Source organism: Lates calcarifer, linkage group LG21, assembly GCF_001640805.2.
Source record: "Lates calcarifer isolate ASB-BC8 linkage group LG21, TLL_Latcal_v3, whole genome shotgun sequence".
NCBI classification, from domain to species: Eukaryota; Metazoa; Chordata; class Actinopteri; family Centropomidae; genus Lates; species Lates calcarifer.
The window spans coordinates 1,027,042-1,053,714 of record NC_066853.1 but is presented as its reverse complement, the minus strand read 5'-3'; the positions used below and the strand labels follow the sequence as shown (position 1 = coordinate 1,053,714).

The following is a 26,673-nucleotide window of genomic DNA, read 5'->3' as shown; positions in this document are numbered from 1 at the left end:
TTACTATAAAATGATTTTTTTCACATTTTTGACGTTACTATAAAATGACTTTTTTTTCACATTTTTGACACGTTACTATAAAATGACTTTTTTTTCACATTTTTGACATGTTACTATAAAATGACATTTTTTTCAAATTTTTGACATGTTACTATAAAATGACTTTTTTTTCACATTTTTGACACGTTACTATAAAATGACATTTTTTTCACATTTTTGACGCCTTACTACACGATAACATTTTTTACTATTTTTTGACGGGTTAGTATACTACGCCGCTGTGCTCTGCTCTCTGCGACTCACAGAACGTCTGTACACATCACAGCCAGTGACAGCACAAGCCAGGCAGCGTGACTGTCCCGCCCAGCTCTGCATGTGATTGGTCAAATTAGTGGATATTATTTAACATGAGTCTGTGTAAAAAATAAATAATTCAAAATAGAACACAGTTGGGTCTTTATTCCGAAAGCTTTTATTTAACCCCACATACAAACTATTCAACAGCAGAGGCAATAAATAATCAATACAGGAAACGTATCTGAACAGCCAAGCCCGACAAAATAAAAGTCCATGACAGTCGGCTCCACTGTTCCTCCTCCTCCTTCCTGGTTGTTGCTACGGTGACCAGCTTACCTTTCAGGTAAACCAACACACACTCAAACACTCTGGAAAAAAAGTTCACACAAAAGTATCTTTTTTTACAAAAATAAATCACGTCAATTTTATGACGTGACAAAATGTTTTGAGGATGATGATGATGGAGGGTAGCTGGAAGTCTGATTCCAGCTCTTCAGGAAGTCCAGCTGTCTAACTGCTGCAGAGTTCAAATCCTTTTTCTTCTAGTCAAATGAAACAAACTCAGAAACATTTAAATGTAAAACCTGAGAGTTTGTAGTTTTTTGTATTTTATTAATAGAAACTAACACTTGTGTCTTTCTTGTCTTCTACTGATCGTTTATAAACATCAACCTTTAATAAACAGGAAGGTTTAATGTCTCCCTGAAGAGGAAAGACTTTGTTTCACAGCTTCAGCTGAATCAGTGCTGATGTTGTTGTCACAGACAAAATGGCCGCCACTGAGCTCTTTCTTCATCTCAGGGAAGAGGTCGTGGTCTGAGGGGTCAGAAGTGAACAGGGTGAGTTCTGTGAGTGTTTTTGTGTGTAGTTGACTTTGGTTCAGTGCGTCCCCGTAGTTGTTTACAGGACATAAACATTGAGTGTGATGATTAACTCCTGTGTTGATGAACCTCGGTGGAGCTGGATCTGGTCCCAGGACGACGACAGACAGACAGATGGACAGGAAACCCCCCCTCAGGCCTTGGCGTCGAGCATCTCCAGCAGCAGTTTGTGGAGGGGGACGCGGCGGTGGCGGTGCAGGCGCAGGAAGGCCTGCACGGCTCGGTCGGCGGTCTGTCGCAGCAGGGGGAGGGTCATCAGCAGCCGGCCCGCCCGGTGCTGCTCTCTGCGGGACGACTCGTACTCCTGCAGAGCCTCGTGGAGCCCGTCCTGGAACCGCTGCACCGAGTCCGGACAGTCCACCGGGTCAGCGTCTGACAGACCGAGAGGACGGGACACAGGACATCAGAAAGTACTTTTACTCACACACGGAGTACTTCAGTACAGTTTTAACGTCACTGTTTATCAGCACCAGACTCCATAGAGAAAAACAGGGATTTAACCAGGAGCTGCTGGAATACCACTGCCTCCATCTGTTAGTGTGTCTGTGTTACTGTGTGACTCTCAGTGGTGGAAGAAGTAATCAGATACTTTACTGCAGTAAAAGTACCACACAGTAACACAGACACACTAACAGATGGAGGCAGTGGTATTCCAGCAGCTCCTGGTTAAATCCCTGTTTTTGTCAATGGAGTCTGGTAGAGATATATAGAGATGTTTCTGGTTAAAGGATCTGACTCTAATAAAAAGGTGCGAGTTGTTTCAAACCTTTTTGTTTTACTGCTTTAAATCATTTGATATTTACAAAATAAAACATGTCAGTTTGTTAATGGAGTTTTGTATCAGTGAAATACACTGAGTTTGTTGGTGAATCAGAGAAATGTTGTGGCAGGAAACTGGCTCCACAGAGGTCAGGAGAAGGTCAAGGTCACACACACACACACACACACACACACACGAGCATCATCTTCCATTGTGTTAAATATTGATGTTCAGACCGTTAATGGGCCGAGAAACTAAGACACACATCAGGCTGAAAAACACACACACACACACACACACACAGTGTGTGTCCTCCAGCTGACAGTTAACTCTTTATAGATCCAGGACTGAGTCTATCAACACAGTTTATTGATCTGAGGCTCAGACAGTGGGAGAGTGAGCAGACTTCAGCTGGGAGGACCAACCACTGTCCCATCATGCACTGCTTCCACAGGGAGGCTCTGACACAGAGAGATGTTACTGATCAGCTTCTAACACACCATCTACTGTTAGCACTGTTAGCACTGTTAGCACTGTTAGCATCATTCCCCGCTAAGGCGACCGTCTGCTCTCCAAAACAAAACAGAACATTTGTGGAGCTAATCAATACTGTGATGCTTCAGCCTCCAGCCACTGATCAATATCAATAACCACTCCTCTGGGATCAATGAGTTCAGACCCCCCCCCCCTTCTTCTTCGTATAATTGTGAATCAATATCAGGTTCATTCTGTTCCTGTTTTTACACCATGTCTGTGTCGGGGCAGATCGGGGGGGCAGATCGGGGGGGGCAGATCGGGGGGGTATTTACCGGAGTTGGCGAGCGCCATGGCCTTCAGCGTCACCACCTCCTCGGGGCTCAGGTTCATGGCCTGGTATTTGGCCGTCAGGTGACGCAGCGCCTCGTACAGGTCGGCCAATCCCGCGGCTTCACACTGAGCCTCGTCCAGACGCAGGTTCCCGGCGAACACCAGCTCCTCCTTCCCCGCCGCCGCGCCCTGTGAACGCCACGCCACGCCGACCAGCAGCGCCTCCATCCAGCCGCTCTGCAGCAGCGACATCTGATCGACCAATGAGAGCCCGGAGAAGCCTGTGGAGGGGGCGGGGTTAGATGTCCTGTGGTCGTTTTGTGGTTTTGTGTGTGTGTCTGGTGGTCGGCGTGTACCTGGGATCTGTTTGGCCCAGCCAATCAGAACCAGCAGCTCCCGGTTCAGGAGGTCACACAGGGTCAGCAGGGTCCGCAGGCTGCTGTCATTGGTCGACTCGTCCTGACTGGCGGCCAGAGGGGCGGGCTCAGTCAGCAGCAGGTGTGAAATCACCTTGTTTCCTGAAGCACAGACGATAATGAAAAACAGCGTCCAGAACCCAGAGGAGAAATAAAGTTGGATTTGAATGAAGACGTGAACTCACTGCTGACAGGAGCTCTGAACAAACCCGCCTCCACCCGCCTCTTATACTTCTGTCGTCCTCCTCTGACCCGGTCCATACGAACACCTGAAACACAGCCTCACTTCACTGTCTCCACCTTACACCTGTGTGTGTGTGTGTGTGTGTGTGCAGACGTACCCTCCCTCATCATCCCGGCCTGCAGACATTTCTGGAAGCGACAGGCCTGGCAGGCTTTCCTCCTCCGCTTCGTGATCTCACACTCGTTCATCACCGGGCAGCTGTACTCGATGTTGCCTAGGTAACCAGAAAAATAAATCAAAACAACAACAACAACAGAGGCAACAAACAGTGTCAGTGTAACAGATAAAAGCTTTTAATGTGGAGTATTTTGTCAGTGATGAAATAAATGTGTCGTCTCAGTTCGTCCTCCTGTCTGTTCTCACAGAAATCTATAGGTCTAGACGCCCCCCCCCCCTCCCCCCCCTCAGCCACTACAAGTGTTTATTGGGGCTTAAACTGCAGCGTCCTGTAACAGGATATTGATCAGCAGACACACAAACTGATCCACAGTTAACGTGTCACTTTAAAACCAGCATCACACATGGTGATGATTTTAAACTGTAAAAACCCATAAAAAGAAGTTGTAGCAGAATTTAAAGTTAAAAATATAAATAAATGTTTTTGTCCTCTCTTTGCCTCCGTAGCTCTGTAACATCATCAGGATGTGCAGTGACTGATCAGCTGCAGCCAATCAATCAGTTGCTGCTGTGAGCTGATGATTTCACACACTAATCAATGCAGGTATTGATTAACTCTGCCTGTTAATTTGCTCATTAATTAACTCACAGACGCTCGTTCTCACCCTGTATGGTTCTCTTGAAGAACGCCTTGCAGGCCTCGCAGGACGCCACGCCGTAGTGATACCCGGACGCAAAGTCTCCGCAGACGAGGCAGAGCCTCTTCGGGCCGGCGGCGCCGATCGGCGTCAGGTACTCGCCCCTCAGGATGGAGTCGACCTGCGGAGACGAGACGCGTTGAGTCTCTGCTGCTGCTTCAACAACACGAAAACAAACAGGTCCTCACCTGAGCCGAAAACGAGTCCGACACTGAAAACCGCACCGACGCCTCCGAGGCCGCGGCACCGCCTCCGCCACTTCCACCGCTGGAGCTAGATCCTGTCGGAGAGTCCGGCTCCGGAGCTCCACAGAGGAGGCTGTAGGAGGAGGAGGAGGAGGAGGAGGCCGGGCTGGGGAGGAGGAAGGCCGGGTGTGAGGGGCTGAGAGCCAGCGTGGGGTCCAGAGGGAAGGAGGGACTGAGGGGGGAGGAGTGGAGGAAGGAGGCCGGGGACTGAGCTTCATCAGCGTGGGAGGAGGAGGAGGAGGAGGAGGGGGAGTCCAGGAGGCTGAGGAGGAGAGGGGGAGGGGGAGGGGAGGAGGAGGAGGAGGAGGAGGAGGAGGAGGAGGAGGAGTAGGAGAGGGGGAGGAGGAGTTATAACCTGTGACTGATGTGAATAAATGAAATAAAGTTTTTCAAGACGAGTGAAAACCTGCAGGTCCTTGTAAATAAACACAAACAAACAGAGGGTGGGGCTGTTTACTCACTGTGGGCTCAGGAGCTGACAGTCAGTCAGACAGAAGTCCATCCTGAACCTGATCCCAGATCAGCTTCAACAGGAACAAACTTCACAGTCCTCAGCGCTGCGTTTAAAGACTCAGCTCTCAGTGGGGAAACAGCCTTCTCTGAGAGTACTTCAGGGTCCAGTGAAAAGTGTGAAAAACTTCCTCAAAGAGAAGAGAAGCTTCCGTGTGGAGGAGAGAGGGATGGAGGGATGAGTGGTGCAGATGATCTGAGGCTCTGAGGTTTCCGTGGTGATATTTATCTCCTGCCATCACAGAGGAGGGAGGGGCCGGGAGCTGCGGGCTCAGCCAATCAGCACGCAGCATCAGCGGTCTGTACAGAGGATTGACTTCTTCTTCTTCCATCATCTCTATTGATGTGGACAGTGACAGATGTAGGCCACGCTCAGCTGAGGACGACCTGCAGATCTGGAGTCAGTTTGTTCAGAGAAAAACTCAAGTTAGGTTCTACTCTGAATGAAATCTCTCGAGTCCTCGGACTCGGAGGACGTCCCGGTCCAGTCCAGGTGTTTGTAGGAAACGTTTTGAATTGAATTATAATAAAGAGATTCTTAATGTTACATCCTGTCTGTGCAGAGAAGAATCTTAAAGACGTGATGAAGCACATGAAGGCAGCACAGGAACATTATTACTCCTGTGAACTTTACATGTTCAGTTTGATCATTGTTGACCTTTTTATCTTGTGCTGTTAATTCCAGAGCCAAAAATAGTCTTTTGTTGTTTTCATGCAGAAACAGTTCAGACTCTGTTCTGTTCTATAAAAAAATCACCACTGAAATCAAATCTGAACCCATCAGAGGCACTTGTTATCTGTCTCTGGTAGCCACAGTGTCATTTTACATCTTTGGTTGTTTTAACTTTGCAGCTGCAGCCGCCATCTTTAGGATGTACTGTTACCATGGTAACAGCCGTCGTTGTTCCTTGTTTTCTCTGTGTCACCATCGTTTTTAATCAGGAACTAGTTTGTTTTCACTGCAGTCATATAAATGATCTGTTGATCAACTGATCGATCAGCTCTGGTCCAGACTGAGGAGGTTTCAGTGTTTGTTTACAGCAAACAGAGTAAACAGGAAACTGAACACAAACTGTTCAGTAAACTCCTCCTCCATCAGCAGGTACTGCTCATCATTCAGTAAGGAACAAATCTAACCTCAGTCTTCAGTTTGTTTCAGACATGGTTCTTATTTTAAAACAAGTTCAACGTGAGAAACATCTGAGGTTTGTGTTCAGGATGCTGACACACACACACACTGTCTCTGAGTGTGTGTGTGTGTGTGTAGGATGCTGAAGCAGCACTTTCTGACACAACAAGGTGTGAGAACCAAACACACACACACACACACACACACACACACACACAGTGTCCTAATCTCACCCTCAGACGAACAGGGAGCTCAGATCAGTCTCACCTACATCTGCTGTTTCATAAGAGCTGCATAACTAGGCCTACCTGTCTGTCTGTCTGTCTGTCTGTCTGTCTGTCACTGTGGTTTAGCAGCTGCTGCTTCTGCAACTATTTAGTCACATTTCTTTTTATCGTTGATCTCAGCTCTTTCTGTTTCATTGATTTTTAGCAGACCAGACTCCATAGAGAAAAACAGGATTTAACCAGGAGCTGCAGGAATACCACTGCTCCATCTGTTAGTGTGTCTGTGTTACTGTGTGGTACTTTTACTGCAGTAAAGTATCTGATTACTTCTTCCACCACTGAAAATCTCACAGTAACACAGACACACTAACAGATGGAGGCAGTGGTATTCCTGCAGCTCCTGGTTAAATCCCTGTTTTTCTCTATGGAGTCTGGTAGAGAGATATAGAGATGTTTCTGGTTAAACTAAAAGGATCTGACTCTTTAATACAGTGTGTCGACTTCATCTAGCAGATGTTGAGCTGTTGTTTTGTATTATTTCCTCATAGTAAAGAACTGATCTCAGACCTGGAGGACGCAGTAATATCAGATTACATCTAAATGCCGCAGGTGTTATATCAAAGTCCGTCTCTTACCTTAACCTGTACCGGACCATGTACAGGTGTTCAACACTAGGAAAGACGTGTGTTTACAGGTGAACAGAAACACCACTTTAAATGCTACGTTTGTCTGTTTCTTATGGACCGTGAGGAGTTAGCAACATACGCCGTTAGCTAAGTTAGCTAATTCGTTTGTGTGCTAACTTCCCGCGCCGTATACAGTCTGATCGAACTCCGACACAAAAAAATATTTTTCAACCAACTACAGGCCAATTCTGAACAGAAGAAACTGACGGAGTTCAACAAACATGTCGGAGATCACTGAGGTTCCCATAGAAATGAACGAACTTCCGGTTGTGGAAACGAGGCGGGTAACCGTAACCCCGGGAAACAGATGTCGACGCAACAGCGGCCCGTTAGCGATAATCTGACCGTGGAAATAAAAATATAAAGGAACACATCACCGTAACATCTGATGGAAACTAAAGTTACTTTAAAGTTTGTCAGACTGACACTGAATAAATGGGATTAATGTTAGCTGGCTAGCTACCTAGCGAACGTTAGCTAGCTAGCTAATTCGCTCAGATAACCGCCATCATGGCGGAGCAGCAGTTTAACGACAGCAGCTGTTGGTCAGATGATGTCTGAGGATGACAGACACTGGACAAACAGTCCGTCAGTAAACTACTCTAGTTACCTGTATTTACCTGGATCTACACAGCGGATTCAACTTCCGGTCCGGTTTGTTGACAGAATCAAAGAGTAAAGATTTTGTAGTAATGACAAGAAAGTTCACTTCCACCAACAGACGAGTAACGACGCTGCTGATCAGATGAGGAAGTCCGCCATCTTGTTGTTGTGCGACATCAGCAGCAGAGTACAGTTATTTTAGGGCAGTTATTTATTGGACAAGAGATGATGACGGTGTGACCTTGTCTGTTCCCACAGTCAGTCTCTGATCTGGACTAAAGAACAGTTTCACTCTTTACAGCCTCCACCACGTCTGTCTGTTTAAAGTCAGTTCAACAGTGAAGCTGTGAAATGATCCTCGAGTGCAGTGAGATAATCTGAGTAAAAATATCCTGAGATAAAGGGAGTAAGTCTGGATTCCCTGGGTGAGGCTGACGGCGCTCACACCGCTGACCCACTCACCTCCATCAGATCTGGGTCAGTGCTGCTCTGAGTCAACGCTGCCTTCACCTGAGGACACCTGAGCTGCTGCAACACAAACGGCTCCACACACCTGCAACACAGCTACAGCAGCATTTACAAAGTCAGAACACTAACGTCTTTATAGAACCTGAAAGTAAAGATGATGCACTCAAACACAACATGTTCCTACGGTGGCTGACAAGGACAAACAATACACACAACATGCTGCAAACAGACATGATACAAAGTCAAAAACATCTTTCTAGGAGGACGATGGCCGGACGTGTTGTTTTCTTTTGTTCCTGCTTCTTCAGTTTAATAAATTAATCTTCAGCCTTCACTCACAGTATTACCTCATTTACCTGCTGTTCATTTATTTTTTCTTCATATTGTCTTGGTTTCTTTTTATTCTTGGATCAGTTTTCTGGTTTTGTATGTCTGTGTAAAATCTTCAGTGTAAATATGTTATTGTTGCATTCAGAGATTCAGCTCTTACTGTGGTGAGGACGGACAGAGGATCAGAGATGTCGACACCCTTCACTTCTTCAGTTAAACTCAACAAACCTGCCTTCATCAGAACTAAATTACTGTTACATGTGTATGAGCACAAAACTCCTAATAAATACTGATCCAACATTATTCATCAACATGAATTATTACAGACAGCTTCGCTAACGAGATGTCAAGTCTCTGGAATAACGTCCACACCTGAGAGGATGATCCCCAAAAAGACAAGTGTCAGATAAACGAAGGAAACAGTGTGATTGGAAAACTGTATGAGCAGACAGGTGTTCCTAATAAAGTGATCAGTGTGTCTGTACTGGTACAGGTGAAACCAGTGCAGTGTGTTTGGATTTAACTGTGTGTTTGTGTTTCACTGTCTTCAGGATGAACAGTTTAATGCTGTGTGTGTGTGTGTGTGTGTCTTTAAATGGCGCTGGCCGTTCTGTGAAAGTGAAAGCTGATATTCCGCTGGCTCACACTTTCAGCCTCAGTACTGGGTGAACTTCGTTAATCCCATTAACGCTGCCCGGGGCTGAGTGTGTGTTATGAGAGTGTGTGTGTGTGTGTGGACAGATTGGCCTATAAGATAAAGTGGCTTACAGACCTGGATCCACATAAACAGTGCAGGCATTAAGGTTATGGATCCAGGTGGAGGATTAGAGGTGGTCAGCACGCGAGCATCACCTGAGGTGACTCGGCAACAACACACGCTCAGTACACACGGCTAACGTTAGCAACATGCTAACACACCAGTGTAAACCTGAGGGAACGGTGCAACACAAAGTGATTTACAGACGACTGACAGGCTGCTAGAAGAATGTGTTAATGTGAACAGACATGAGGATTAAAAACAACTGACTGTCTGTGGTGTTTGAGTCTCTCTGTGGTCCTCGTGTGTCGCTCTGTGGTGGTTTTGTGTGTCTTTGCTTCGCAGGTCTGTGGCTGTGTTTCTTTGCAGTTCTCAGTGTTTGTGGTTGTTTGAATCTTAGAGGTTGTTTTGTGTGTCTTTGAGTCCTACTTCCTGCAGTAGTTGTGTACATGTCCTCTGTGCAGAGCGTCAGTAACTCACAGTGGCTCCTCACTTCTTTTAGCAGCTGTAGTCAGGATTTGAACCAGCAACCTTCACTCGCTGCCTCTCATCCTCTCTGTCCTACACACCAGACAACAACACAACACAAAGAGGCAACACACACAGGTTTCACTAAAGGTGTGTGCAAATATATTTTCATTTCTTGTCTTACAAACAACAAAGATAAAAAAGTGAATCATAAAATGTAAAAATGAACAGTTTAAAAAACACCAGAGACAATTTAAACAATTTACAGAATCTCCTGTGTGAACACATAAGGCTGGTCTCTGGCAGATACAGTGCATGTTATACATCAAACATTAGGTGCTGAGGAAAGTTCATCACGTCGGGTTCAGCAAGTTAACTAACAGGAAGTTAATAAAAACACAATAAACACACTCTCTTACAGGCTTAACAGCTTCATTCATTTGGTAACAATAAGGATTATTGTGGAAAAATGTGAATTTACTATATACACAATGTGACTGAATGCAGCTTCCAGGAGCGGACACGTGGGTATAGTATAAACCTAAATGATGGTTACACTGTCCAGGAGAGTCCTGAGTTTCATTAAGGAAATCATTAAAATGGAAAAATATACCAAATGACTCCATTACATGATGGATGTCTGACATTTTGCTGCCAAAATATCTTTAAATTTGACAGTAAATTAAGTAAATTAGCTGCTTAAATGCTGCTTTGAAACAGCTTTTAATCCACCGTCATGTCACGAGATAAAATTAAATCAATCAAACTGGGGTCATTTGGGCTCATGGCCTCAGTGTTTCAATTTTTCATTTTCCAAACACTTTCGTTAGCTATTGAACTAATTTTCTAACTTTAGATGTTCGTTTCAAGCTAAATGTTGTCTCATTAATAATGTACAGTAGTAGGAATTACTTTCAACATGACAATTTCTACGTGTCAAAAAAACTTCCTTAGAAGTTTTCTGTTGTTTACAATGGGACTGCTAACATGCTAACGTGCTAACACCGTCAGATACTGTAGCTGCATTTGGGCGAGGTTTGGAATTAAACCTACAATACTCCATTTTTAAACAAACGTAATATACTTTAAATTGTTATTCAATGTCAGACATTTTTTTCTGTTGTTAAAATCGTTACGTTAGCAGAACCTTTCTGTTGTTTACAATAGGACCGCTAACGTGCTCAGTTATGGTAGCTGTATTTAGGCTAGGTTTGGAATTAAAGTTACATTAATCCATTTTTAAAAACTTTACATACTGTAAATCACTCATTAATAATATCAGACAAGTATTTTCTGAAGTACTGATAAAATCTTTATGCTAGTAGAACCTCTCTGTTGTTCACAATGGGACTGCTAACATGCTAACATGCTAACAAACTGTCAGATGTTGTAGCTGTACTGTAGGGTTGGAATTAAAGCTACTCCATTTTTAAAAACCTTAATATATTGTGACTCACTCATTAATAATATCACCCAGTATTTTCTCAAATACTGTTAAAATCTTCACGTTAGCAAACGCTCTCTGTTGTTCACAATGGGACCGCTAACATGCTAATGTGCTAACATGCTAACAAACTGTCAGATATTGTAGCTGTATGTTGTAGGTTTGGAATTAAAGCTACATTACTTCATTTAAAAAAAATGTAATAAACTGTAAATCATTCATTAATAACGTCAGGCTATTTTCTTCTTTTGTCTGTAGGTGACAAATGTTTGTTTCACTGAACAGACTGGTGTTGTGGTGTTTTATATTTTTCATGCTGTAAATATTATGATCATAATCACTTCAAAAAAATATAAAAGTAGAGTTTACACACCTGAGCTCCCTCAGTGATCTATAAAGTGATCAGAACTTCCAACGATTAGTCGATCAATCAGTCGACTGACAGAAAAATAACTGAAAATCACTTTGATGATTGGTTCATCATTTAAGTAAATTTTCGATAAAGTTTCAGCCTCGTGAAGATTTGCTGCTTCTCTTGTCTCCGTGTTTCCCAACATGTGGGTTGAGACCCGTTACATGGGTCACAAGTTTACTCACAGAGCCAAACAACACTATGTTCTCCTACACTGATGTTTGTCTATGAAATACCTGAAAATCTATTTAAATGAGACAATTTAAGAAATTAAATTGTCAAAACTTGCAATTTATAGACGTCTGATACCTGTGGAGCTGGATCACAGGTAAGTATCTTGAAAAAGAGATTTTACAGACATTAACTTTGGCTTCTGGAAGAAGTAACAGGTATTTTTTAGGCATTTAATAAACCAAATACTGAATCAATGAGTCGATAAAACAATAATGAAAACAGTGGTTAGCTTCAGCCTTCAAAGTGACGTTAACGTCTGAACTTTGGTTTTCTGTCGAGTTAAAATATAAGATGTTGTTTATGAACTGATCAGTGTTGTTGAAGCCTGGTTAGTTTCCTAAAAACAAACAAACACACAAAACTATTTCTACTAAACAACCTCACACCTTCCTCTCTCTCTGAAAATAACCTACCAGACCTTTCATCACAATAAACATCCAGATAATGTCGAGAGTCTTCAGGAAGTCAAAAACATACACGTGAACTTTGGGCACAGCTTGGTTCCTGGTACCAAACAGGGCCAAACAGGGCTGGCCTGGTTTGTACTACAGGGCTAATTAGAACGAGCCTGGAGTCTACAGCTGAGTTAGCCTGGTTCTGATCACTGGGCTAACTAAACAGGGCTAGACTGGTTTAGACCGAGCATGACGAATCTGCTGTTACACTGAAAACTACAGACCAGAGCAGAATATGAAACTATAATGAAATGACTGGAGCTCCTGTGTTCTGCTCTGGAAAATTCCTGTTTTTGTCAATGGAGTCTGGTAGTGATATTTAGTGATGTTTCTGGTTTAACCTTTGGAGTATGGACACCAGAAACATCACTATATATTAATACCAGACTCCATTGAGAAAATCAGGAATTTTACTGAGCAGAACAGAAGCTGCTAGGATACTGTTCTCTTACTATGTCTGTGTTACTGTGTGGTACTTTTACTTCAGTAAAGTATCTGATTACTTCTTCCACCACTGAAAGTCCCACAGTAACACAGACACACTAACAGATGGAGGCAGTGGGATTCCAGCAGCTCCTGTGTTCTGCTCAGTTAAATTCCTGTTTTTGTGAATGGAGTCTGGTCATCATTTTAAATCTGGAAAATTCAAATTCCAGTTCAACAGTGAATTATATTTTATATTTATTACACCGTGAACTGATCCTGGTCCCAGTCTGAAGTGATCCATAAGAGAAAATCCAGTCATTCTATTTCCTGGACCACGGCCCAGTCCAGTCCAGCCCTGCCCAGTTTAGTGCAAGAGGATTTCAGTCCGGTACATCTGATCCTGGTCGAGTCTAGTCTGTCAAATCTGGTCCAATAGTAAAGCCTAAGCCCAGGCTGCCATCGTGTAGTCCAAGTCTTTAGATCGTCTAGACCAGTCCGTACTGGTCTGATCCGAGTCCAGTCTGGTCTGATGTGGTCTACGCGGCCACACAGTGGTTCGGTCTGCGGGACATGATGTATCCTCTCCTGCAGACGCAGCGGAACGAGCCTTCGGTGTTCACGCAGCGAGCGTTCACACAGGGGTACTCCACGCTGACGCCGTCCTCACACTCGTTTATATCTGAAAACACACGTTCACTCTTAATTCAAGTAAAAACACCAGGTTCATAACCTCTAACTCATCGTGAGAGAAGACACAGAAAACAACATGGCTTTAATTCACTAAAGCCTGTGAGCCAGCCGTCTACCTATACAGGTCATGGAGGTCATGTCCAGCTCGTATCCTTGGTAACAGTCACAGGTGTAACCCTCGGCGACACGGATACACCTGCCGTTCTCACAGCCGTGAAGTATCCCACAATCCTCTGCTGCGCTCAGGCCGGCGTACGACTCGTAACGTCCTGAAGGAAGGAGCGAGAGGAGACTGTTAAGAAGAGGAGGAGGAGGAAAAACGAGGAGGAAGGAAGGAGAGGAAACTGTCAGCTGGACTCACTCTCATACACCCTCCTCGGTGGTGCTCCTCCTCCTCTGCTCCTCTCTGTGAAGGGAGGGAAGGGCGGGCCCGGCCTCCACGTCTCCTCCTCCTCCTCCTCCGGCTCCTCGTAGGGAGCTCCGGGCAGCGGGGCCAGGCTGAGGGGAGGACCGTCGGGCCGGGATGGAGGAGGAGGCCGGGCCCCGAACGCCGTCTCTGCCCGGGGGTCCGGAGGGAGGCGGAAGGAGGGAGGTCTGGGTGGGGAGGTGTCAGGGGAGGTGTAGTCTCCTTCAGAGTAGTAACCAGTGCTGAGACACAAACACACAGTTTTATTTATTACTGATCCACTGTCTCCTCCCTCCTCCTCCTCCCTCCTCCTCCTCACCTGTACTCAGGCCTGCGATAACCTCCGTCAGGCGGACTGAAGGAGGCAGGAGTCCTCCCTCTGAAGCTCGACCTGCCGCCTCCTGCTGGGGAGTAATCGTCATAGTCAGGACGACTGAAGTCTCTGCTGGGGAGCACAGGAGGAGGGAAGGAGTCTGGACCGTAGGGAGGAAACTGAGGAGGAGCTGCAGAGAGGGAGGAGAAACAGAAAAAGAGAGGAGACAAGGAGAAACAGTTAAAAACAAACTGGAGGAAAAAACATTGGAAATTAAAGTAACAAATAAAACTGCAGTAAAAGTTAAATAAACTGTGCTCTCTGCACCTCCTGCTCCTGCTCCTCCTCGTCCTGCTCCTGGTCTCACTCCTGTTTCTGATCCGCCTGAATCTGGAAAACTGGGAAACAGAGGAGGGAAGGAGCTGCAGAGGAAGGCGTAGTCGTCTGCAGAGACACAGAGAGCTCATTCAGTTAAAACGGTCACAGTTGTACGTTTTTATCTGAAGATGTTTTTGTTTGTTACCGGAGTCGGTGGCGGGACAGAGGGCGCACTCCATCCCCCAGCCCTCCCCATACAGACAGCAGCAGTCAGTGAAGGTGACCTGAGCCCCGAGCAGAGGACTCTGACACATCAGGTCTGCTGAGAGATGCTGCCAGCAAACAGACAGGTTCTCATCTGCAGGAGGAGGAGGAGGAGGAGGAAGGCTGATGGTCTGATAACATTATTTTTATTAAAGAGTCAGATCCTTTTAGTTTAACCGCAAACATCTCTATATATCACTACCAGACTCCATAGAGAAAAACAGGGATTTAACCAGGAGCTGCTGGAATACCACTGCCTCCATCTGTTAGTGTGTCTGTGTTACTGTGTGACTTTCAGTGGTGGAAGAAGTAATCAGATACTTTACTGCAGTAAAAGTACCACACAGTAACACAGTCACACTAACAGATGGAGGCAGTGGTATTCCAGCAGCTCCTGGTTAAATCCCTGTTTTTGTCAATGGAGTCTGGTAGTGATATATAGAGATGTCACGATCCTTGTTACCATGGTGACAGGTGTCAATGGAGGAGGAGTCTTACCCACAGTGAGGTGTGAGGAGTTGACACAGTTGCGTTGTGTGTCGTCGAGGACCAGAGGATGAGGACAGCTGCAGTAATATGAACCCACCGTGTTCACACACACTCCTCCTACACAGCTCTCCTCCTCACACTCGTCATGATCTGAGACACACACACACACACATTACAACACAACACAACACACTGTTTACATGTGTGTGTGTGTAGTCAGTGTGTGTTCGTACCGACACACTCCAGCAGTGTGCTGTTGTAGACGTATCCACTGGAGCAGTAACAGTTGTATCCAGGGATGTTGTTGACACACACTCCGTTCTTACACACCTCAGGATGGAAACGCTTACACTCGTCCACATCTGGAGAAAACACACACATCTGTAACACATATCACCATGAAATGAAACCACGAACAAAGCCCTGCTGTAAAACGTCTCATAACAAAGACAGGAATACCAGCCAATGGGATTTTGTGTTGAGGCATAAACCCACCTCTGTATTTTCACGACCGGCCGCTGATACAAAGTTACTGTGTTTAGATGTGATAATGTGCAGGTAGAGACACCACACACGACATGTTACAGACAGCAGACGCAGCGCTACGTACCACGTTAGCATGCTAACATCTGAGGAATCTACGGTCGCTCAAAGAGAAACTGTTCTAAAAGACTAAATATCAAAGCAGATGAAGTGAAAAACAGTGTTTCCCCTTCAGTCAGTTAAAGTGGAGTTGGAGTACCTCTGTAGCTGAAGGCTCCTGGTCCAGTCGTAACATATCCTCTCCCACTGGGACACAGGGACAGAAACTCGGCTGCACAGAAACAGAAAATAAACTGAAACGCTGCCGACAACAGAGGAAACAGAGGAGCTGAATCGTCCTCAGAGGTCTCCTCCTCTTTAAAACAAACAGACCCGCTGATTACATTTGATTAAAACACCAAACAAAACAGTTTCAAATTAAAATCCAGTGTTTTTCTGATGCAGTTTGGTGAAGCTGAGCTGCTGCTAACATTAGCTTAGCTTGTTTCTCCAGACGTTCAACGACTAAACTCCTTCATCTGGTTAAAATATAAAGTTAAAAACCACCGAGTTAACTTCCTGTGCCCGGTGTCTCCCTCACCTGAGTCTGGGGGGGGGCAGGTGTGGTACTGGCAGCCCAGCCCCCAGCCCTCCCCCACCGTGCAGCAGCACTCCTGCTGGCTGGTGTTGGTGGCCAGCAGGCTGCAGGTCCCTCGCTCTGCCAGGTTGTAGTAACACTCCCTGAGCTCGCCGGGACGAGCCGCAGGGAGGGGGGGCAGCATCGGATCCAGCTCCTCCAGACTGACGTGGAAGGAGGAGATGGGGGGGGGAGGGGAGATGAGGACGACTGTCTCTGCTGCAGGGCTAAGAAAGGAGACGTTCACTGGCTGAGTTTAACAATAAGAGTTTAGTTAAGAAGAGAGTGTGTGTGTGTGTGTGTGTGTGTGTGTACCTGGTCGTAAAGCGCTGACACACGTTCTGGACGTCGTGTCGAACTCAGCTGCTCCGTCACATTCACACATGAAGGATCCCTCCACGTTCTCACAACGAGCCGAACCACACACACCCGGCATGGACACACACTCATCCTCGTCTGAGAGAGAGACAGAGAGAGAGATGAGACAACATGGCCGCCAGAGAAGATCTGTTCTTCCCAAAGTTCACTAATAAACGTCGTCAGTTAAGGATCAAACTGTACCAAAGAAGAAGAACAGAGTTGTGTTCTGGCAGCTCAGATCGTTTAAGGAGAAAGAAGTCGTTCCTATGTTTATTGTTTTACAGATAAAATCAAACTGATGATGTGTTTATTTCCTGTATTGTTCCTTACAGTCATGTCAATAAAGCTATGTGAATTTGAATGTGAGGAGATTTTAAACAGCAGCTGTAGAACCAGTGGAACAGCTGGTATCAACCATGGAGGACCTGCTGTTGTTTGGCCACAAGGGGGCGTGTGTGTACCAGAGAGGAGCAGAGAACAGAGTAGAGGTGTGACCAGTGATGCTGAGGTGTTAGAAAGTCAAAAACAAACAGCAGGTTTTCCTAAAGAGAACAAAGTGAATCTGAGAACAGAAAGAGAAAAGAGGGAGACGCTGGTGAAGAGAGAACAGACACAGCAACATGTTCCTGATGTGGAGTTACTGAGTCAAACTCCGTCCTGTGTGAAATGTCTGCGGCCGAAGACACACACGTACCCACGCAGGCTTTTCCGTCGGCGGTGGAGGTGAAGCCCTGGTCGCACACACACAGGTAGGTTCCTATCAGGTTCTGACAGAAGGCGTGATCCCCACACACCGTCTCATTGACACATTCGTTTACATCTGAAAGACAGAGAGACTTTCATAAACAGAGCTGTGTGTTCTGTATCTGATCCTGATCTGTGTTTGTTGTTGCTGCTGTTTGTGCAACTCGTCCTCCATCTGTTTCACATTAACCATCATTTCAGGAGAATCCTTTCTCCTCCCTGGAGGGCTTTTATTGTGAAACATCTGCCTCAGCTTCAGCTTGGAGTGTGATGTTTACGACTCTGAGGCTGAGGTTTATAACTCACCTACACACCTGCCGGTCTGCGTCACCTGGTAGCCCGGCTGACAGGAAGTGAGGCAGCGGTACGAACCAATCGTGTTTTCACAGCGACGCGACCCGCAGACTGCGCCGCTGGACGAGACGCACTCGTCAACATCTGGAAAAGAGAAGGAGAAGAGAATGTGTCACCTCGGCCCCCTGTGGCCAACAAGTGAACTGCAGCCTGAGTCCTGGTCCTGCAGCGTCCATAACGTCCTCACTGACCCTGTCAGTCTTCACCACACCTCACAGCAGCACTTCCTGCTCCAGAAGCTGGGGATCATGGGTAATATAGAGGGACTACACAGAGAACTCTGGTCAACAAACTGATAGACTTTGTTTCTTCACCACTCCTGCCTGCAGAGGGCGCTGCTGCTCAGTGAAATTACAGTTTGTTGCTTTAATTCAATGTTGAACTGAACCTTTCTTGTTGTAAACGTGTGTGTGTGTGTGTGTGTGTGTGTGTGTGTGTACCGAGGCAGGTTGTCCTCTCAGGGTTGGTGGTGAAGCCGGTTTGACACTGGCAGTAGAAGGAGCCGTCGGTGTTCACACAGCGCCCGTCCACACACACACTCGACCGCTCACACTCATCCACATCTGCAGAGAGAAGAGAGGGAGGCTGTTAACACACACACACACACACACATATATATACAGTGTACACATCTACACGTCGGCCAAAGATGACATCAGCATTACATCAGCTCTAAAAGCAGAACCAGAGGAGGTCGGACCTGAGCTGTTTGGCTGCAGATCAACATGAACACTGAGCTCTGTGTGTTTCTGACTGAAAACATCCAACAATACAACCACAGTCACGTCTGCTAACGCTCTGCTAACGCTCTGCTAACGCTCTGCTAACCTCTGCTACGCTGCTAACACTCTGCTAGCACTCTGCTAACGCTCTACCTCTGCTAGCACACAGGACTGGGTCTGTCCAGATCATTAACTCCTCTGGACGACTGGAACACAGCTACAGTCCAGACTTTTCTGCCGTTTCATGTCGTCGCCTGTCGATGGCGTCGTATCTTTGAACACGTCGTCACCAGAAGCATCAAACTGAGATTTAAACCTCATTTTTAACAAACACTTTTTAGATCTTGGTGGTTTTAAACTTTTCCCACAAGAGATAAATAAAGTATTTCTGATTCTATTTTAACCAGATGAAGGATTCCAGTCGTCAGACGTCTGGATCTGAAGTTACCAGAGAAACAAGCTAAGCTAACGTTAGCAGCAGCTCAGCTTCACCAGACTGCATCAGAGAAACTGCTGTTTGTTTCAGAGAGGAGATGTCACAACAACTCCCATGATCCCTCGCTGCTCCATGACATCATTAAGCTGCGTCTGTTACTGTTACTGATTGAGAGACCTGTGTTTAATATGACCTTTACTCCCTCACACTGAACACACACACTGAACACACACACTGTGTGAGACTCACCGAGACAGGCCGTCCTGTTGTCGCTCAGTGTGAACCCCTGAGCACACACACAGGTGTAGGATCCAGGTGTGTTCACACACTCTCCTCTGGAGAAACAGAAATCTCCCTCCAAACACTCGTTAATGTCTGAGGACACGGACACACACACACACACACACACGAGTCATTACACACTGGTGAGATTAGAGTCTGTTCATGTTATTAAACCACACTCACCTCTGCACTGTCTCCCCAGGCCGGCGGTTCGATACCCGGGCCGACAGTCGCACCTGAACGAGCCGGCAGTGTTCACGCACACTCGCTCGGCCTCGCACGCCCCGGCACTCGCACACTCGTCTACATCTGCAGGAGAGAGAGCGGTCAGACAGGTCACTTCCTGTCTGAACACACCTGTCGACCAATCAGAGCACAGGTACACAGGTGTGTGTGTGTGTGTGTTACCTTGGCAGGAGCCATCTTTGATGCTGTACCCAGGCTGACAGGACACACAGTGGTACGAGCCCACAGTGTTCACACACTGCTGACCAGGACACTGAGAGACCTGCACACACTCATCCACATCTGACCACACACACACACACACACACACACAAATATTCAGCAGTCTTTATCAGAAAGTATCCGTATCAGCTTTTTCAAACATTAAAAAGAAAGATTCCTTCTTGTTTTATTTTATAATATTTTAAACAGATTATCTTTTGGATGTTTGGTCGGACAAAACAAGACTTTTACATTAAATTGGAATTAAATACTTGGCATCTGGGAAATTATTATCGGCCCTTTTCCACTAATGGTTAATCAACAGAGCCACAAATAGGTGCATTAAGAGTCTAGAGATTTTTTATGTGTTTGATATATAATCGTTTATTATTTTGGTAGAAGAACCACTGATTTCATCACATCACACCACGTGTCTGAAATCAAATTTACGCCTTTAAATGAAATGACCACCTGGCCTTTGGTGGCTGCAGAGCTCTCAGTGTGTGTGTGGTGTGTGTGTGTGTGTGTGTACCTGTGCAGACTCCGTTCACACTGTGGTATCCCTGCTGACAGTCCACACAGATGAAGGATCCCTCAGAGTTCACACACTGCTGCCCAGGACAAGACTCCCTGTTCTCACACTCATTTATATCTACAGACAGAGAGAGAGAGGGATGAGGGAGGGCAGGGTGTGTGTGTGTGTGTGTGTGTGTGTGTGTGTGTATTTACCTGTACACTGTCTGTTGGTCAGTGTGTATCCTGGTCGACAGGACACACAGCGGTACGACCCCACAGAGTTCACACACATCTGACCAGGACACTGAGACGGCTCCGCACACTCGTCCACATCTGAACATAAACATGTCTGTCAGTGAGCCTCAGAGCTAGGCTAACAGTTTCCCATCCGTAGTGTAAAGAGTGCGGTCAGCAGCTTTTTACCTGTACAGGTGTTGTTCTGGAGCTTGTAACCATGGCGACAGATGCAGCGGTAGCTCCCAGGTGTGTTTTCACAGCGACCGTTGGCGCAGAGAGCCTGGCGACACTCGTCAATGTCTGCAGACAATCACAACACTGTGATTATAGAACTGAATTTAGTCAGTTAGCTATGTCCGTTAGCTTAGCTAATTAGCTAAATATTTTATTTCTGTGGGTAAAGTGGAATTCTCAGATCATAATGTTGTTTATGAATGTAACTGTTTGTTATCTATTGTTTTAAGTCAAATATTTATCAAAATCTCACTCCTTCATTTTCCTGTAGTGTGGTTTTTTTTTCCTGCTGAGTCATCCTGGAAGCTAACGTTAGCATGCTAACCAGCAGCAGTCTGGAGCACACCAAGGTGCTGCTACAAGCCATTATAATTTATATATTATTTATTTACATGTGTGAAATGATTATAATATTAGTAAACTGATATATTTGTTAATACTGAATTAAACAAAGCAAAGGTTAGCACCAGGTTAGCTAGCATTTGACATTTACTAATTATCATTACACTAAACTGGATGAATGTGAAAAGAAGTTACACATTAAAAGGCTGAAGCACATTTCAATGTGTTTGTGTCATTTAAAATGTTAATACACTGTTTTAATGACCACAGTGTAGAAACCTAAAGATGTGGCCATATTTACAGCTCCAATAATTACCCAATGGATTAAAAATTAATCAGCACCTGTTTTGATCAGAGCAAAATGAGAAACTTTTGATGTTAAATTTTTCTTGTGTTTCATTAAATATTTTTAGGAATTTTCCAGTTAATTCTGTTCAAAGCCGTGTGACCTCTGACCTCAGCTGAGCTACACCTGACACAGGTGTGTGTTACCTGTACAGAGCCTGTTGAGGAGTCCATATCCAGGCTGACAGGACGCACAGCGGTACGAGCCCTGAGTGTTGACACACTCCTGACCTGGACACAGCAGAGGGTCCTCACACTCGTCCACATCTGAAACACAAACGTGTTTACACGTCGAGTCAGGTGATCGAGTCCTGCACTCTGCACCAGGCTTCACTGCTGCTGTGCGTCTTTACCTGTGCAGGTGTTGCCGACGAGCCTGTAACCAAGGCGACAGACACACCTGTAGCTGCCCGGCGTGTTGTCACAGCGACCGTTCCTGCAGGGGTTCAGCTGGCACTCGTCGATGTCTGAGGACGAAACAGAGCGAGCGGCTGCAGTTACTGTTTCTGTCACAAACAGCCTGAGCACGTAAACAGGAAGTCAACGTCACCTTGACAACTGGTCTGCTGGCTGCTGCTCCTGTATCCAGGCGGACACACACACCTGTAGCTTCCCATGGTGTTCACACACTCTCCCACCGAACACACACCTGGAGACTGCACACACTCATTCACATCTACACACACACACACATGAAGAGTGATTAAAAGACATGAACACACACAAGTTCTCTTCATAAAGATGATAAAGCTGCTTTTCTGGACAATTTAAAACTAAATGATTACATTAGATGTTATTAGTTAAAAAACACAACGTTAGTAGAAACGTTTCATTTTCCACCTTCGCTTCTACAGAAAATGTTTGTTACAGTAACTCTGAACATGTTCCAGATGTTTGCAGGATGTTGGACACATCAAACTATCTGTATCTATATTTTACAAAAAAACTAAGTAACAGTCAAAAATTCTGTGGAAACATTTTCAAAAAATATCTGAAAATTATCAGTAAAATATTCAACAAAAATATGGGATAAAATATTAGTAACATTTATTTATTGTGTGTGTGTGTGTGTGTGTGTGTGTCTCACCTTGGCAGAATGTGCGCTGAGAGTTGGGCTGGTATCCCTGATCACACACACAGGTGTGTTTCCCACCTGGCTGATCCACACAGCGGCCACGCCCACACACACCTGGTCTGGTGTCACACACACTTCGCACTGCTGGACACACACACAGACACACACACAGACACAGACACAGACACACAGACACACAGACACACACACACACACACACACACAGACACACACACACACACATGTGAAACTCTCTTCCCACTGGTTTAAAGCTGATGGTTGTTGGTCAGGTTGTAAACTCAGGTGGAAAGGACAGGTGTGTTTGTTGGTCACTAACTGAACAGATGTTTTTTAATGTGTATAAAGGCTTCAGGACGCCCTGATGGTCTGCTGGTTCTCACCGGGCTGGACTCTGGTGGGTCTGATCGTCGGGCTGACGGCCGGTCTGCTCTGCACAGGAGGGAGCAGCTCGCTGGGTCTCGACCCACGCTCGGGGCTCTGTGGCTGGGCAGGAACGGGGAGAGAGTCCCCTCTGGCCGGAGGCTGATCCGGCCGGGACCCAGAGGAGGGCCGAGCACCTGCTGAGAGCAGAAACCACATTTAACACAATGAACACACACAAAATAAACAGCACACAGTGCAACACTGCTCCGTCCTGCAGCGTTTAAACCTCAGAGCCTCTGTTACCTTGACTCCCGGTGGACGGGGGCTGTGGTCTCGGTGGTGTAGTGAACTGGATTCCTGGTCTGCCGGGAGTCTGGGGTCTGTCCTGGGTAGCCGTGGTGCCGGTGGTGCCGGGCTGTACGGGCCTGGAGGGGGTGGAGCCGGCGGCCGGGCGGGTCTGAGGCTGAGACGGAGCCCCGGGCTGAGGCTGAGGTGGACTGGGCCTGGTCTGGGTGCTGCTGGTACTGGCTGATCCAGGAGCTCCGTGAAGTACTCGCTCCAGCAGCTGTGGTTTCAGAGGAGGAGGGTTTCTGCTGAGACCTGGAGGCTCCGCTGCTGCTGGAACCAGAATCAGGACCTGAGGGGATGGGGGTTCCAGATCTCATCATCTGGTCCAGATCTCTCTCAGTAAACACCCAAGTAAAACCTGATCCTGGACTGAGCCAGACTGAGGATGGATCAGTGGACCGACCCACAGCTCCAGCTGCTGATTATATTATTATTGATTTATTATTATTATTATTATTATTGATTATTATTATATACTGTTGGATTTTTTTCACCGTTCAATTTGTTTAAACTTTTTTCTTCTCGAATGTCAGAATCAAACTTCTGAGATCTTCTTAAATAAAAAGCTTCTTCTCACTAAAGTTTCTTTAAATCTCAAAAAGTAAAAAACTTCCCTCCATGTCTTTTCCTCAGCTCTGTAATTATTTCAATTAACAGATCGATCAATAAAATTATTGAAGTAAAATATTGACAGTTTCTCATAGTTCAAAGTGAAACACGTTGACTTTAACAGGAGACATCTATTTATTTATAAATAGTTTCTGGTTGACTTGCTGCTGATTGATTAACAGATCGATCGACTGATTGTTCAAACATCACAACATAACCTCGGCCTATGGTAGCTACCCTGGTTTTCCTGGTTGCCGTCGGTTACCAGCGGGGCCCCTCGGCCCCCCAGCTGCTCCTTGACTCTCTGGTTGAACTGCAGGGCTGAGGCCGAGTAGTGATACCCAGGACCGGCTGGACAGATCTCCTTAAAGGCCACTGCAGGAGGAGACAGAGGGAGGAGTGAGGAGACGTCTCCGTTACCAACTCATCACCGTCTGATTCCCACCCAGCACCAACCTGAACCAAAGTAAGGACATCTCTGACATTCAGGGCCCCAGGCTTTGCCGACTCGGCTGCAGCAGCAGATCTGTTTGGTGATGTTCCTGAGGATGGGCAGGGAGCAGGAGGACGGACCCAGACCTGAGCCCAGGACCCGGTAACACTGACCTTTCTCCTCTGATATCACACTCTGGGCTGTGGGCGGAGGACACACAGGAGAAGACAGGTGCATGTTAAGAATAAATCCTGGAGTTCTGGTCTGGGGGTCCACACAGACTTCAGGCTGCATGCAGAGTCGGTACATGCTGTTCTCAGATCCATTCAGGCCTCGACGGAGACTCAACACAGAGCAAGCAAGCTCAGACATCACAGCCCACAGACTTCCAGCTGTTTGAAAGCAGGACAGACGATGAGGAACAAACAGAGAGGTGCTATGTGTAAAACTCTGAGCCAGCAGATACAGCTTCAGAGGAAGGCCTCAACAATCTGATCCACATTTCAACGTTTGGTCCTTTATCAAATATCTCAGCAGAGAAGATCTTCAAAAATATAAATTAGAGAGACTGTGAACCACAGCGTCCATAAGCACAAGCAGCGATGACACGATCTACGATTTTATCACGATAAGAAACTGAATAAGTTGATCCTCGTGAATTTCCATCATCAGGATAACTGTTAATATCCTCACCACTTTAAGAAAACTGTCTAACTCGCCCACACTGTCCTCTGACAGAGAAAGTTAAATCAGGTCAACAACCTCCAATATGAACTCCCGTCTCCATGACAACCATCCAGCTCCAGGTAAAATGAACTAATGTCGCTGTCAGTTACTGAACGTACAGAGTGTTGGTTCAGTTACACCTGATGTTTATCTATCTATGTTTGTTACGTTATGAGGCTGTTTTTGGTCACCAGTGAATTAAGCTAACGTTAGCCAGGTAACGTTAGCCAGGTAACGTTAGCCAGGTAACGTTAGCCAGGTAACGTTAGCTACACAAACAGGTGTGTTTAACCAGAGACGTTTTCTAAAAGCAGGTAAACCTATTAAAGTTCATAGTCCCAAAGACGGCAGCTGATGCATGTGCATAGTTTATCGATCAATATCACAGTTAATTAATTTAAGTGCTTGGTGTATAAAACGTCAGAAAACAGAAAAGAGGTTGATGTGTGAACAGGTCAATAAACAGACCATCAGAGTTTCACTGGGCTCAACCTGACGTCTTCAAATCACTCGTGTTGAGCGACCAACAGCCTAAAACCCAAAGATATTAACTTTCAGACAAGAAAACAAGGAAATACCCGTCAGCTCTGCAGCTAAATGTTCACCTGATTTCCCTCCACACCTGCTGTGGTGCTTCACCGGATGAAACACATGATGCAGAGCAGAGGTTTACTGAAGCTAAAATAACACACATAGCACCTTAAAGAGGAACTAAACACCAGAGTTTGATTCACCTGTGACCACGCCCAGCAGTGATGTCACAGTGTACCGACACACCCTGGAGTACACCTGTACATCACTGCAGACAGGTGAGGAGTTACTCTGGTGTTAATCAGGTGTTTGCCGACAGAACAAAGACAGACAGACAGAGACCATCACCATGACAACAAACTCAGCCAAACAGCCAAGACATTAAAATCAGGACGAACGAAGCAACTGTCTCCTAGAAATCCCATTTATGTACAACTTCATCTGAAGCTGAGCTCCAAATCATTCATAATACAACTGAACCGTTTCAGAAAAACACAGCGCAGCACAAGCTATATTTCTAAGTATATTTTGCTATTGCTACATAACCAGCATTAGCATTAGCAGCAGCTATCACTGCACTTACAAGAGGTTACAATATGTCCTTGTCCTCAGCGCTACTTTATCCTCTTATGTTGGACTGAGGACAGACTGCATGCTGCAGTGAGTTGCTATCGGAAAGTTGTGAGACTAGCAGGGCTAGCTCATCAGCACGCTCACTTCAGTAGAGGAAACGAAGTGTAGAACAAGCAGCAAAAATTTGTTGTTGCTTTCCACCTCTGGAGACAGCTGTCGGCAAGTAAAGGAATTAAGTTTCACAACTTTTCTTCTAGAAACTGGTGAGTAAACAGCTGTCAATGCTAACGTAAGCTAGGTAGCAAAACTTACAGATAGCTTCTTCAAGGTTCAGGAAAGACCATCTTCTCCTAACTTTAACCAATACCACTCTCATGTTTGTGCAGTAAATATGGTAAAACCCGTCCAGCAGCACCTCCACACTCATTTATGAACATGTTCTATCCTCTGAAGGTTATGTGCCAGAATATTTGGAGGCAGTTACTGGTGAAGAAACAGAAAGCACATGTCATTCATACAAACTGCTGCTTCTGTGCAGAACAAAGGCTTCCAACGAACATAAACAAGTCGTATATAAATGTAGTGTCTAGGAGAAAAACAAACTTAGAGACAGACGACCATTACACAAAACACTCTGCAGACACGCACAGACACACACAGATAATACACACCCCTCCACAGCAGGTCCAGGCAGTTTGGAAGCAACACAGACGAGACATGAG

At 45.8% G+C, this 26,673-nt stretch overlaps 2 protein-coding genes across 2 annotated transcripts in view; both read right to left on the bottom strand.

Annotated features, from left to right (window-relative positions):
* Positions 1 to 455: 455 nt before the first annotated feature.
* On the bottom strand, positions 456 to 9,668 carry esrrd (estrogen-related receptor delta). The gene is made up of 9 exons (XM_018690422.2): positions 6,967 to 9,668; positions 4,927 to 5,370; positions 4,409 to 4,727; positions 4,188 to 4,341; positions 3,503 to 3,619; positions 3,347 to 3,430; positions 3,102 to 3,263; positions 2,748 to 3,026; positions 456 to 1,550 (listed from the first exon to the last, which is right to left on the bottom strand). The coding sequence occupies exons 2-9, from the start codon at positions 4,965 to 4,967 to the stop codon at positions 1,312 to 1,314; spliced, it is 1,395 nt and encodes a 464-aa protein (XP_018545938.1). The 5' UTR covers positions 4,968 to 5,370; positions 6,967 to 9,668; the 3' UTR covers positions 456 to 1,311.
* Positions 9,669 to 9,782: 114 nt separating this feature from the next.
* Positions 9,783 to 26,673, bottom strand: part of LOC108892718 (latent-transforming growth factor beta-binding protein 4) — a 41,873-nt gene continuing 24,982 nt past the window's right edge. The window contains 29 exon segments of the mRNA XM_018690421.2: positions 9,783 to 13,293; positions 13,421 to 13,573; positions 13,666 to 13,952; positions 14,030 to 14,213; positions 14,351 to 14,467; positions 14,547 to 14,699; positions 15,104 to 15,244; positions 15,328 to 15,456; positions 15,837 to 15,908; positions 16,218 to 16,472; positions 16,569 to 16,709; positions 17,308 to 17,433; positions 17,664 to 17,795; positions 18,152 to 18,274; positions 19,119 to 19,244; positions 19,335 to 19,460; positions 19,560 to 19,679; positions 20,131 to 20,250; positions 20,328 to 20,447; positions 20,538 to 20,651; positions 21,420 to 21,539; positions 21,626 to 21,739; positions 21,823 to 21,948; positions 22,360 to 22,488; positions 22,749 to 22,928; positions 23,035 to 23,362; positions 23,364 to 23,368; positions 23,926 to 24,063; positions 24,145 to 24,321. Of these exon segments, the coding sequence (XP_018545937.2) occupies positions 13,151 to 13,293; positions 13,421 to 13,573; positions 13,666 to 13,952; positions 14,030 to 14,213; positions 14,351 to 14,467; positions 14,547 to 14,699; positions 15,104 to 15,244; positions 15,328 to 15,456; positions 15,837 to 15,908; positions 16,218 to 16,472; positions 16,569 to 16,709; positions 17,308 to 17,433; positions 17,664 to 17,795; positions 18,152 to 18,274; positions 19,119 to 19,244; positions 19,335 to 19,460; positions 19,560 to 19,679; positions 20,131 to 20,250; positions 20,328 to 20,447; positions 20,538 to 20,651; positions 21,420 to 21,539; positions 21,626 to 21,739; positions 21,823 to 21,948; positions 22,360 to 22,488; positions 22,749 to 22,928; positions 23,035 to 23,362; positions 23,364 to 23,368; positions 23,926 to 24,063; positions 24,145 to 24,321 (4,199 nt within the window). The 3' untranslated portion in view covers positions 9,783 to 13,150.